Source organism: Zophobas morio, unplaced genomic scaffold (genome assembly GCF_036711695.1).
Source record: "Zophobas morio isolate AGI-343-1 ecotype UQ-CSIRO unplaced genomic scaffold, CSIRO_AGI_Zmor_V1 ptg000004l, whole genome shotgun sequence".
Lineage (NCBI taxonomy): Eukaryota > Metazoa > Arthropoda > Insecta > Coleoptera > Tenebrionidae > Zophobas > Zophobas morio.
The window spans coordinates 16,292,240-16,307,226 of record NW_026972109.1 but is presented as its reverse complement, the minus strand read 5'-3'; the positions used below and the strand labels follow the sequence as shown (position 1 = coordinate 16,307,226).

The window sequence follows — 14,987 nt, the reverse complement described above, 5'->3', positions numbered from 1 at the left end:
GAATATTAAATCTTCTCGGGGCTCCCAATTGTCTTTTTTAAGAAGGTGAAACTTTCTTTTTTTCAATTACATTGTGAATAGTATCTTCAGAGAAGCAGTATTCGTTGGACTGTACTTTAGAAGCGAGGGAAGTTCTGTCGAAATAACTTTCGATCATTTTTTTTTTAATTCTGCCTTCGATGAAATGACCCTACTATAATATGTTTATATTTATGTGTAAAGTAGAGTCCAAGAAATAATGAACATTGAGTTTAAGTGTTGATTGGAGAGTTCCAACAAACTGCTAAGGATTATAATGGTGACTTGATTTTCGGTTGCTAGTTCAAAAGGAACAAAGGTTTTATTACGAATCGGACGTCAGGGCTGTAAATTATCACTACCATAATCCTATCGGTAGCTTTTAATAAACAGACAATCAATATTCACTATTTGGTGGACTCTATTTTAATTTTTAGACCACAAATTTCAAACAAGTGCTAAGAGAACTAAAATAAACAATTACGTGAATATAAAATTCGTGATGATAAAATCAATCGTTTGCTCGTTATCCTTACACATAAAGCTTTTATGCCTTCGGTGCGTTAGTTAACACCTTTGTGTGATAAAACAATTTTTTTCCACATTTCGTTTCTTACTCGCTTTCGTTTAGTCAAGTGAGGTGTGAAGACGTAAGTAGCTTTCCTTCTGCACAAAATCTCAGATATTCTGGTTCACTTCAATACGTAATCCACGTAAAACAATGTAATTCAACAACGTTAAATATAAACTACGCTGAAAATAACTGATATTCCAGTTACCATGAAAGCATCTACGAAACGCAGAGTTAGACATAAAAGGAATAAAAACAAAGAAAGATAGCGTGAGTGAAGACGCAGGATATCACCTTAAAAAGTACAAATGACAATGGACGAAATGGTGCCTGAATCAGTATCAGAGTAATCCCAGATTTAGGGACTTTTTGTTCCATTCTCTCTGAATACACAATGCCGACGCAAACTTGAACGAATGTGTACAAGGTGCTTGATAATGAGATTATGGATGTAATCTACGCGACTTTAGACGCAAGGACCTGCTTAAAGCCGCCATTTCATCATTACACCGCTTTTAATGCCGACGAACAAACAGGTGATGAACACAAATATGCGACACAAATAGAGAGGATGTGATTAAACTCCTGTTTAATTACCTCACCTTATCAGATGGATGTGTGAGCTTTTGTCGAGCGTAAAAGACGGGCGTTTAACACTAATTCATCGCTGTTAACTGAACGGTAAAGTTTAATAATTGTTTTTCTACAGGAACATACATACACCTCCGCGAGCTTAACAGCAGTTTGCAAAAAAGATAAACAAACTTTTAATGTATTCAAAACATCACGATCGATACGTGCGAAGTTCTACCTCGAACGTAACAGCTTCGAGCAAAAATTTGTAAGTTGGTCCTTCGAGCCGGATCACTGGTTTGGAAAAAATTTTACTTGAACTCGCCGGATTAATAATGTTTGGCGTTCCTCCATTACCTTTGTGAATTAACTTTATTAGTAGATTTTACTTTGATCATAAGCGTGTTTGAGTTCTAATCCTCGGTGGCACTAATTTATAAATGAATGATAATTGATATGCGCAAACAAAACATTTAACTGCAAACGAAGATATAAAATCGCTGAATTATTCGTATCAGCGAACGCAATAGAAATTCTGTTACGAACCAACGAACAAATTAATAATTTTTTTTTATTTCAATTTTCAGTTTACTTTGGAATATCGAAAAACAAACATTGTAACCACTTTTTCATATCTCCGTGGTGACCTCTAAAATTTAAAGACGTTGTCAATTTTAGCATTTTAAAACGTTATAAAAGTTCTATGTGATTTACTACAAAAATAGGGCCTGTGTCTGCACTGCTCTTGGAATAATTTTCACCCAACCTTTTCTCTGTTTTATTAAGTTGCTGGAGGGCACAGACGCTGAAGCTCTCGCATAAAATTAACAATGGTGCACGTAAAAACCATCGTACGCAGAGGAAAACCTTTCTCTTTCTCTTTACAATTTCAAATACTATTACGCAGGAATAGTTAAATAAAAAACATAAAGCAATATTTTCATACATTTACATGCTTAAGGACGCAATTAATTTAAGAAAAATTAATAACTGCAACTTTATGAGGCAAAAATGTAGGAAAAAGGTTTCATTGCATTTTTTGATAGGTGTGGAGTGTCGCCTCAGTGGCGAAAAACATCTGTTTAATTTAGCGGAATCTTTCCCGTCGTAATTATAATTCATGAACGTATGAATAAAGACGAGCAAAAGCTTTTGCTTTTACAAACAGTAGTGAATCCTTCCGTTTGTATAAGCAAAAACTGAAGTAAAAGCTTTTTCTCGCCAAAGAAGTATTTGACATAAACAAATCGATACACTACAATGGAAGCATTTAGTCGAAAAACACGCAACTAGTCGGCAGCACAATAAAAGTGCAAGTAAAATAAACCTATACGGAAAAAAGCACGTATTTTTTTAACAGTGCATCGTTCAGGTTTTATTAAACTTGATGTGTAATAATTAATGTTCTAGAAGGATTTCGCAGCGCAATAAATCTAGGTCGGATGGTTGACAATATATTAAATAAAAATCATTATCCACACCGCTCTTTGAATGTTCGCAACTTCAATATTGAACTTGGAGCGTATAGTTAGTGTAAATCCATCCAACTCAATTCTACGTCGGTTATAAATGCTTCCGAAAGTGCCATTCAGAAGATGTTAAAGATTCATGATTAAAGATTTTGAGTGAACCATAGCAGATTTAGTAAAAACACTCGCTTGCATTTAAACAACTGTATACAGTTTAAAGATCCCTTCTGTAACAATATTTGAACGAAGCAAATTTTAGATAATCAATATTCATTATCCACAGGATGGTGCGCCTCTACATTATTTTACCAGTAAAAAAAGTTAAATCAAACATTTTTATGTCGGTGGATTAGTCAAGCAGGCCGAAGACCCTCAAAATGTCATTTGATTCTTGTATATTAAATTCTGTTACATGTTCAGTTTTAGGTTTTACAGTAATTGGGCGAATTGCCAGTTTCATGTTTTTTCAGGTTTCATGACTTCTAGAATACGAAAAATATGGTTCCCGTTTCCGTCTGTCTGTTTATTGTTTTGTTAGACACATAATCTTCGAAATTACTGGACCGATTGTTGTCAAATAATGTATGTCTATTATGACTATAATGTAGATGGTAAAAGACAAACTAAAAATTGGCCAATCATTTGATAATTTTATCTCAAAATTTTATAATAGTAAATTTCTTTTTATTTTTGTAATTTATGTATGAATCCGTATAGAATTTTCACCCTAGAAATCCAGACTTTTCGAAAAAAAAATCAAAATTTTATAACATTTTGCAATTTAACTTTGAAACTGCAAAATCGAATGTTCTGAAATCTTGCAAATGTTTTAAGGTTATCGTAATCGCGCTAAATAAATAAAAAAATTCAATTTTGAAAATTTTCCATTTTTCAATTTTTCGTTTCCTCGATTTTTCAAGCCCTTGATTTTAATTTTTCAAATTTCTCATTTTTCAATTTTCATTTTCTCGATTTTGTAATTTCTCGTTTATTCAGTTCTTCAAAATTTCAATTTTGCAATTTTTGAATTTCTCAACTATTCGATTTTCCAATTTTTTTAATTTTCAATATTTCGATTTGACAATATTTCGTTTTTTCTGTTTTGAAGTTTTTCGATTGTTTCTCAATTTTTAATCTTTCGATTTTTCAAGTTCTTGACCTCCAATTTTTAGATTTTGCAAAGTTCTCATTTTATACTTATTCATTTTTTCATTTTGGTGAATCGGAAAGTTGAAAAATCGAAATACTGACAAAAACAAAAATTGCAAAATCGAAACTTTGAAAAACTAAAAATCGAACAATTGAAAAGAAGAAAGCTGTAATAATGAAAGATAAAAAAACTGGAAAATTAAATACCAAGAAATTATTTAAATTTATTAAAAATTGAAAAATCAAATAAATGAAAAAGTGAACTTAGACTCAAAAATTGAAGAAACGAAAAATTGAAAAATCCAGAAACTTCAAAATCTAAAATTGGAAAAAGGCAAAATTAAAAAATCTAAACGCTGAAAAATCGAAAAGTAGCAAATCGAAAAATTGAAGACCTGAACAATTGAAAAATTCAGAAACTGAAAAATCTATAATTGGAAAAAGGTTAAATAAAAAAATCTAAAAGCTGAAAAATAGGAAAATTATATATCTAAAAATAGAAAATAGAAAAACTGAACATTTTCATATGAGAAAAAAGAAAAATTAGAAAATTAGAACATTGAAAAACCGAAAAATTGAAGAAATGAAAAATTCAAAAATGTAAAAAAAAATTCAATACTGAAATTTCGTATAAGTGCAAATCAAAAAACTATAAAATCTACGAACTGCAATATCCAAAGTTAGAAAATCGGAAAACTAAAAAATTTAAAAATTCAAAAATCGAAATTAGAAATTGAGAAACATAGTCGAAAAACGAAATATTGTCAAATCGAAATATTGAAAATTAAACAAATCAAAAAATGGGATAATTGAGAAACTCAAAAATTGCCAAATTGAAAAATTTAAAAACTGGAAAATTGAAAAATCAACGATTGAAAATTTAAAGAACTGAATAAACGAAAAATTATAAAATTGAAAGAAATATTCAAAAAAATAAAGGAAATGAAAAAACAAAAAACTATGTTACAAAATCGAGAAAATGAAAATAGAAAAATCGGAAAAATGAAAATTAGAAAACAAGGGCTTGAAAAATTGAGGAAAGGAAACATTTAAAAATAGAAAGAAATTTAGTATTGTAAATTTTGGTGATAAAGTTATCAAATTGGTGGTGAGGATGATTAGCCAATTTTTAGTTAGCTTTTTCCATCTACATTATAGTCCAGTAATTTCGAAGATAAAAAAATCGAAAAAAATTAATTAACCGAGAAATGGAAAAGAAGAAAAATAGAACCGAATCGAAAAATTGGAAACTCCAAAAATTGTAAAGTCGAAAATTATAGATCGTCAAAATTATTGTAAAGTCGAAAAACGGTAACACTGAAAAAAAAACTGGAAAATTAAACATCAAGAATTGTAAAACTGAAAAATCAAATAAAGGAAAGTTTCAAAATTGTAAAAATTACAATTATTGTTAGATATCCATTTGAAATGAAAACTAGAAAAATTGAAACCCAAAAATTGAAGAAGCGAAAAATAGAAAAATCCAGAAACTGAAAGATCTAAAATTGGAAAAAGGCAAAATAAAAAAATTTAAAAGCTGAAAAATCGGAAAATAATATATTAAAAATTGAAAATAGAAAAATTGGAAATTTTCATACAGAAAAAAAAAAATTAGAAAATTAGAGCATTGAAAAACCGAAAAAATTAAGAAAATAAAACCCAAACGAAAAATTGCAAATCGAAAAATTAAAAAAATGAAAAATTCAAAAATGTAACAAATAAAAAATTAAATACTGACATTTCGTATAATTGCAAATCGAAAAATTTGAAAACTGAAACATTTAAAAATAAAAACTCGAATAGATGCACATGGTAACACTGAAGAAGCAAAAAAAATTGAAGAAACCAAAAACTGAAAAAATTTTAAAATCGGAACATTGAAAAATCGAAAAATTGAAGAAATGAAAAACTGAAAAATCGTGAAATTGCAAATCAAAAAATTGCAAAATCTAAAAATCAAAACTCGAAGAAATGCATATCGTAAAATTGAAGTAAAAAATAGACGAAAAATTGTACAAATAAAGAAAACAAAAAGCCGAAACTGAAAATTGCCAGAAATTAAAATTTGAAAAAACAAAAAATTAAAAAATGGAAACATTGAAAAATCGATTAATCGAAAAAATAAATAAGATAAAAAACAAGGACGAAAAATTGCAAATCGAAAAGTTATAAGATTAAAAATTCAAAACTCGAGAAACTCAATTCTCAGAATCGCAAAATTGTAAAATCTACGAATTCAAACATCCAAAGTTGGAAAATCGGAAAACTGAAAATTTTGAAGAAAATTGAAAAATTCAATTCGAGAAATTGAAGAAACAAAAAAAAAAAAAAGAAAAATTGTAGAGATCAAGAAAACAAAAAACCGATACAGAAAATTGCCAGAAATTAAAATTTGAAAAAGTTAAAATTGAAAAAACAAATGCAAATGGAAAAATTAGAAGATCAAATCTAAAAAATGAAAAATTGCAAAATCTACGAATTGGAACATTCACTCTGAAAAATTCAAAAATAAAAACTCGAAGAAATGCACATGGTAAAATTGAAGAAACAAAAAAAAATGGAAAATTCAATTCGAAAAATGGAAGAAACGAAAAATGAAAAAATTCTAAAATAGAAACATTGAAAAATCGAAAAATTGAAGAGATGAAAAACTGAAAAATCGTGAAATTGCAAATCAAAATGCAAAATCTAAAAATAAAAATTCGAAGAAATGCATATCGTGAAATTGAAGTAATAAAAAAAAAATAATGAAAAATTGTACAAATAAAGAAAACAAAAAACTGAAACAGAACATTGCCAGAAATAAAAATTTGAAAAAGTTAAAATTGTAAAACCAAAAAATTATGAAATCAAAACATTAAAAAGTCGATCAATCGAAAAAATAAAGAAGATAAAAAACAGGAACGAAAAATTATAAGATTAAAAACTGAAAACTCGAGAAACTCAATTCTAAAATTCGAAAGATTGTAAAATCTACGAATTCAAACATCCAAAGTGGAAAAATGGGAAAACTGAAAAATTTGAAAAATTCAAGAAATGAAAAACTGAAAAATCGTGAAATCGCAAATCAAAAAATTGAAGAAACAAAAAAACTGAAAAATTGTAGGGATAAAGAAAACAAAAAACCGAAACAGTAAATTAGAAATTAAAATTTGAAAAAGTTAAAATTGAAAAAACAAAAAATTATAAAATCGAAGCATTGAAAAATTGCAAATGGAAAAATTAGAAGATCAAATCTAAAAAATGAAAAATTGCAAAATCACGAATTGAAACATCCAAAGCTGGAAAATTGGAAAATTGTAAAATTTAACAAAAAAAAAAAAAATTAAAAATTCAATTCGAGAAATGTAAGAAACGAAAAACTGAAAAATCGTGATACTGCAAATCAGAAAATTCCTAAAAAATAAAAACTCGAAGAAATGCAAAATGCATATCGTGAAATTAAAGAAACAAAAAAAGAAAAATTGTATAAATGAAGAAAACAAAAAACCGAAACAGAAAATTGTCAAAAATTAAAAACTGAAAAAATTAAAAGTGAAAAAACAAAAAATTATAAAATCGAAACATTGAAAAATTTACTAGTCGAAAAAATAAAGAACATAAAAAACCAGAACGAAAAATTGCAAATCGAAAAATTAGAACATTGAAAATTGAAAATTGGGGAAACTCAAATTTAAAACTCGAAAAATTGAAAAAATGAAAAACTCGAAGAAATGCATATTGTAAAATTGAAGTAACAAAAAAAAAAAAAAAAATTGAAAAATTCAAGTCAAAAAGCTGCGGGAGTGTTATTTACGCCACTTTATAGAGGTCATCAGAAAACGAAATCGCAATTTTTGTTACAATATTTCAAAGCGGGATTTATTGGACTGCACTTCCAGGACAAGGGAACTTCTATCGAAATAACCTTCGACCAATTTTTTTATTACTTATAGATAGAATTTTATTTTCGCTAAATTCGTTCTCCTAACACTGTTTTTGTCTAACTGTAAATTCGTGTATTTGAAATGAAGTAAACTCTGTACATATATTTTATATATCGAAAGAGGGAAATACATAATACTCTTTCCTGTAGGGTATCACTGAAAGAAAAACTTTACCACGCCACGTAATTTAAAGCAATTAAGAAATCGATATTTAGTCCCTTTTGAACTCCACAACAGACAAAATTTGTGTCAATAACAACGCTGTGAAAGATAAAAGTGGTTTGAAATGAAAGAACCAGAAGAAATTCGTGAAGTTGTTGAAGCTGCGGTTCTGAATTTATTGCCATCCCAGTCACGAAAACTATACGACCCAGCGTACAATCGCTTCAGAGAGTAGTGCTCTCAAAAAAAAAAAAAAAATGCAAACTTACACTGAAAACGTCATTTTGCGTATTCAAGTCTTCCATTATTTCGGTCCAATATTATATGACAAGGGCTGCCTTCAAGTCAACAATAATCCAGAATAGGCAAACATATGCAAAATGAAAACTACTTTTGACAAGGCATCAGTTCAAAGCTTTTTTGTAGACGTGAAAGGGTACAAATATTTGACGGTGAATGTAAAATATTAAATGCGTTGTGAATTATAAGTATATTCCCAATGCTTGATAGGTTGCAGTTTTGGACACGGGAACGTCGTTAATCATCATCACCGGGGGAGGACCCGGGTGGGTTAGGTAGCATCGCGCTTGCCTGCCACACCTTGGGTCGTGGGTTCGATTCCCGCCCTGCTCTGGGTGTTGTGTATGTCCCCCGTTACCCTGTAATTGGGCCTCCGGCCTGTTGGGTAACGTTAACCAATAAAATAAAATAAAAAAAAAAAAAAAAAAAAAATCATCAATATTCTCAACGCAAAGAATAAAACTCCAAGAACACGTTTGGAAAAATATCAATAGAAAGTTATACACTGGTCACTACTTACGTCAATCTTCTGCACTTATTTAGTGGGTACTTGTGTAAATATTACGAGTATCAAGCGCCACGGAGGCTGAAATCGGCGACTAAATTTATATAGCAAATCAAATATTACAAGGCGAAAATAAAATCGAGAAAACTGCTAATGCAGAACTCCCAAGGGAAATTCTTTTAATATTATTTCCTTCGGGTATAATACTTGATTTCTATCCCGATTATAGTATCCTATTCTACTTCCCGTAGAAGAAAAAATTATTGTATAGAGGGTCACTTTTAATTAGTTCGATTTATCAAAAAGGATACTTCACCTTTTACCCTTCGTGTCCTACAATTACGGCGTTTGATAATCGACCACATATGCGACAACTAAATTCAAACAGAATTTAAATTTCTATTAATTTTTATGAAAGCTGCTCACTTTAAATATAGTTCACATCTAATAAATTTCCACTTCAACTTCCATCTCCCGTCCCAAACATAAAAATATTCAAATTTACTTCCAATGCAATCTTCTGCTTTAAGTTCGCAACCTGGATTGCTCGTAAAGTTAAAAATTAATTTTAATTTATTTCGAGTGCGACGAAAGATAAAATGCGATTTCTTCGAACTGGGGAAAAAAGAAATTTACGGAGAAAGCATTTAAACAATATCACTGCGATATTCGAAGCCATTATTCTGTTGGTAAAAAGCCACATAATAACTTCCTCCCGATTCTTTTTGTAGCAGACGTTAAATTATTAACGTTCCTGCAAAAAGCAAATCCATCAAAATTAATTTGGCAAGTTCTAAGACAAATTTCCAGGGAGGGAAATTTAATGTAATATCGTAAATTTAATGGGGAAGGAGAGTTTTATTTATACGAATTAGTTTTAACTAGACATTATTAACACGAGTTAATTGTCTGCAGGACACACATTTCACGTAATAAAGTTCATCAACAATTTTGCATTTGCCAGCGTAGGAGTTGATTTGTTTCCATTGTTTTAACTACGCGTTTCTACAAACAATAAACATTTTGCATCGAGCAATTAAAAACGTACGTACACGTGTATTCTGTTAATTATTGTTAAATTGAGTGGCGCTGAAAATTATGAGCGCCTTGGAAGTTTCCCAATATTATATTTCCAAAGGTGAACACGAGATCAAAGCAAGTAATAACTGTCTCAGAATTTACTACTGTCTTTGGAAAACCTCCCTCTGAGAAAAAAGAGAGAAGCTCAAAATTCCGTTTTTTCCCGTTAAAATAACAAACACTCCTAAAATGTCAAAGCGAGTTTAAACAAACCTCGCCGAAACGAACGATAATCATAAATTAGTAATGACTTAATAATTATGCATTAACAGAGTACTTTAAAATTCAAGTAACTTTCGAGCTCCGCCGCTGGCAAACTTTCAATTTCGATCCGCGTACACAAACTTGCCGAAAACTCGATATCAAAAAAAGGCAAATAAAGAAGCTTTTTAATAAGGCAGAAAAATGAAATTTTATGAAGTCGATTTCGCAAAATGTTCTGCGAAAATAGACGAATACAATCACAATAAAAAACGTGTACGAATTTCGGCGCGACGTGAAAATGATGAATGTATGTGGCTGGAGACGTCATATGAGTATATTTTTTATATAGATCTAGGATGAAGTGAGTGACATGCACGCAGATGTTTCGAAGCTTCTTCTACCTACCCACATGTTCATACCAAAATTGAAAATTCTACAGTAATAACACTCACGTTTTCGTGTTTAAACCTTGTGAGTATTTTAATTTCTCGGAGAGTCCTCTGACAGTAGGTTTGATGCTCGAACGGCGAAATTTTCTTTATCGCGACTTTTGTGTTTGTTACTGTGTCCAGGGCGGATCTGCAAAAAAGAGAATTTTTATTTTCTAAAAGTATTACTCGCTGCATAAAAACAACACTAATTTGAGAAAGCCGGGTTTAACGTTCTGTGAATACAACTTTTACGGACGAGTTAGAAACTTGGAAAATTAAGTTAGAAGCGTCGTACAAACGTCAAATTAGAAGAAAAACTAAGCGGGTTGTTTTCCTACGAAGAGCTCCCGAAATATTAAACATTTAATGAAGGGGTCGTTTCATTACAACATATTTTCAGCCATGTCGAATTAATTATAGGCTTACCGCTCCTACACATGCCTGCTTTAATTATGGCGTGCAACTCTTTGCTGATAAGACATAAAAGGCTATTTAATTAAAAGTTTATGTTGTGGTTTTTAATTAATAAATTTTCATTGTTGACGAAATTTTCGCACCTTAAAATTAAGCGCTTGCAATTTAAGATCGATGAAGCAGAGACTCAGTAAACAGGATTTGATGCTTATTTAATGTATCAAAAACGACTTTGACTCACACGAATTACGAACAAAATTTCTTTGTGGAAGTGCCTTCCAACTATAAGATAGTTTGCCACAATCGATTTATACTGGACATATCTTTCACCGCTCATTGTAATTCAAGAGCACGATGCGAAATCTATTTTTTTGACAGTTGTAAATGTGAAATCATGTCATACCAAATTTATATCAAAACTACATTATAGTATCGACGGAATTACAACCACATCACCCGATTATCCATTATCTTGCTCTAAGGATAACCCACACTCTATCTCACTATTATTTTTGGATAATTGGTTGTTGTTGTAATGTTTAATCCCTGTTTAATTCTTTTGCAAGACTTTTTAAATATTAAAATATTTTATACAATACTTTTGACAACACAACCACCAACAGAAAGTCAAGTCATAAAAGTTTATTGGAGAATTGAAATTACACGCAGGCGAAAAAGAACAGACCATTTGAACACAGATTACATCTAATAATGGGTATTTACAAAACAAAATTGAAGAGGCATTAAAACTGTAAATGAAGTACTTACAATTACGGTGAAATAATCAAAAAAATCTTTGTAAGCACATTTTTTTAATGAGTCAGTTTTGTAATTAACTCCTGAATCGGAAGTGTGAGGGATTTTCAAACCCTTAACGGCATCCTCGAGGTCTGTTTTTAAGGCATGCAGAATTCATTTTTTAAATAATCAGGAAGCTGGAATTTATTCATTGTGAATGTGTAGGGGAACTAGGGGCTTGTTGTAACAGGGGTAAGTTGTAACACTAAATTTTTACCCACAATTTAAACTCTTTAACGTCAGGTATTTTACTGAATTTAATTCTTGCACCATAAGACATCATGTCATCACAACCACTGTTCCTTGAGCCAGCGCAGTAAGTGGATGTGTGCACGTGTCTCGTTTTGGCCAAGTAATGTAAAATATTGCTTTAGTAAAATTTGGTTTTTCGTATCAGTTATTAATTAATTTAAAACTTTTAGTTTTGCATGTAGCTCAAAAATTACTCAGCTTTGATATTCCTTACACATTTTGACCCTTAAGCCACATAATTTTGACGAAATGTAATTAAATGTAGAAAATTGTGCTACGGGGCATGTTGTAACAATAGCTTTGGGGCAAGTTGTAACATGTTACAACTTATCCCAAATTCACTTCTACAAATCTCATACCTAGCATACGAAAAGCGAGCCAAAATTTTGACCTATGCCATATATCGCTTTCCAGATATATTAAGAAAAAGGAAGACAACACTCAAATTTTTAATGTTGACTCTTTTTCTAAAAGTTTATTTCAGTTTTACTGAAAAAAAATTGTATATAATGAAGTGTTGTGTTGATTTTTCAAAAATAAAGTCTAAATATGTATCAACATCAGCTTTATTTTTACTGGTACTACCTGTCTGATGGCTGTTACAACTAGCCCCAACCACGGGGCAAGTTGTAACAATGCACTTTTTTTAAGAAAATGCCTGGTGTGAAGTGAAGATGAACAATTTTGACCTTTTGCCTGTTCAGTCCAATAGGGGAATAGTTAGACTACCGATAGATACTTTTATAATGGTCAAACAGCTAATAGATACCAAATTATATTCGTTTTCCTAAAAACTGTTACAACAAGCCCCTCGTTCCCCTAGCTTTTAAGTAACACAACTGACCGTTATTAAAATTAAATGTCATAGGTTAAAGAGATTACATAAGCTTTGACAACTGAGGGAGGTAAATTATGTAATGATAAGGATAAAGGAATGAAGAGCTTAAATTCTATCCACTACGGAAATCCTGTGTTTATTTGATAGTGTGTATGCATGCAGCGTTGTCCATTACCGTAGAAAAGGCGGTATATAATTGAATTAAAAAGTTATTGTGTAAATTTTGTAAGGCCGGCGTGTTCTTTACTTTGGAAAAAAGCTACAATTCGAAGTGTGCCCCAACGCTTTACACTAACGGGTACGGTCTAATCCACTCACATCTAATTAATTTTCGCAAATTCTACACAATTTAATCAAAGCCCTTGTGTTATTTCCCTCCTGTTATATGGTAACGATATAATATCAGGCCATCATTTTACGTTTCGTCGCCCATGTTACCATAACAACAGTGCACTGGGGTTACGATTTGATACGAGTTAAGATTTTTCCTCATCATTTCTTATTCATAATTATCTACTTTTTGAGCGTAATATGTGAATTATTTCAGGTGCTGATTTTGAAATTGGAAAAATTAGATCAAATCAAAAATGTGGGAGGTAGGTATGAGTGTCTCCACGTAACTTTTATGCCCAATTTCTTGTCATAATTTGAATTAACAAATGCAATAATTGGTACCACCAACCAAGTGTGTTATGAAATGACACGTATGTGACAAATCATGAAATTGCTATTGAAAAATCACATGGGAATGAACAATTTTACGTATGATTAAAAATTAACACTTTTTTATCGATATTTTGTATTTATATTTGATAAGATTTTACTGGAAAGGCTTGAAATAGTCATTTTTTTTATGAAACATTTTTTCGTAAAATTAATTTTCATGATTATTGCAGGACTTTTGTTTTCGAAAAATAATGTTCATATTCTAACCATTTTAACAAGAAAATAGTACATTAAAAAGCGAGTTTTATAAGACCATTTATTATTGCACGAGGTCAAGTTTGGAAAACCAGCCGCAATAAGAACCTTGTAAAATGTGGTTTTTATACTATTCTTTATGTATATTGAGGTATTTTATTTCTTATTTTCAACAAAAAAATTGACAAATCAGTAGACGAGAATTTCGGGTTTGAAACTTGAAACTCCAAAAAGAAATTTTTCCCTGTTGAGTGTTTTCATAAAAATGAGTGACAAAAAATGTATGCAATTTTTGTTCGTTAAGCTTCTAGTCATTGGTCATTTGACTGGTAGGAATCTGTATTACCGAGTGTGAACTATTCGTGACACAGATACATTTCTAATAATAATAGTGCAATAAAAAACTTTCTTATAGAAATAGAAAAAATAAAAATAATTCTTAAACATTATAATATTCCAGTTAATAACAACAACACGGAAAGTTTGTTTCGGCTTATGTTATATTTTAAATTTTTAATTTATAGATGTAGTTGTGTTTGCAATAGCTTTAGATACAACAGAATTCTCGTCATTACTCTTCAGTAACAAATTGTACACATTTATCGTATTGGATTTATGTATTATCGGAGGCGGAATTGCAACACTACAATAAAACACATTTGCATGTACCTAACTTCGAACCAATTACGGATAATTTGTTACCCATGATAAATTGTGAACCACAGATTTTAAATAATTTAAGTCTGTATGAACGTTACAAAAATCTTTGATCTAGGAGCCTCACACATACCGTGCGATTTTTATTTCCTGAGCGTAAGCTTCTTCTATGTTTATTCAACGTTTCATGACCCTTAGGGTACACAAAAATAGGTCGCCCGTTTCCGTCTGTCTGTGTGTTTGCCGTTTGTCTGGATTGTTATTAGATAGGTAATCTCAGAATCTACTGCGTCGATTGTTGTCAAATTATATATATGTTTTAGGAATATCGTGTAGATGGTACATAAAACACTAACCAAAATTTGGATAAACATCGCCACCAACAATAGGATGACGTCCTCTCGAAACGTTATTTCAATTTTACAAAATAAGATACTCTTTCGCATGTGGTTTATGAATCCGTGTTGAGTTTTTACCATGGACAGCCAGATTTTTGCGGAAAAATTCAAAATTGTATTTTAAAATTTAACTTTGAAAATGCAAAACCGAATACTCTGAAATCTTGCAAAGGTTTTAAGGTTACATGAAGCACGATAAATCGTTAATCAAAATCTATTCATCTATGGCCTCCCTAGAAAATGATAACGTCATCCTGACATTCTTCCGAATAAATGTTCTTTAAATTTTGTAAAATAACATGCCCCTGGATGGGTGATTTA

At 30.5% G+C, this 14,987-nt stretch overlaps 1 protein-coding gene across 1 annotated transcript in view; it reads right to left on the bottom strand.

Annotated features, from left to right (window-relative positions):
* Nucleotides 1-14,987, bottom strand: part of LOC135143316 (mitogen-activated protein kinase 1) — a 97,421-nt gene that overhangs the window by 12,951 nt on the left and 69,483 nt on the right. The window contains exon 2 of the mRNA XM_064075179.1: nt 10,410-10,536. Within this exon, the coding sequence (XP_063931249.1) occupies nt 10,410-10,536 (127 nt within the window). The remainder of the gene's footprint in view (nt 1-10,409; nt 10,537-14,987) is intronic.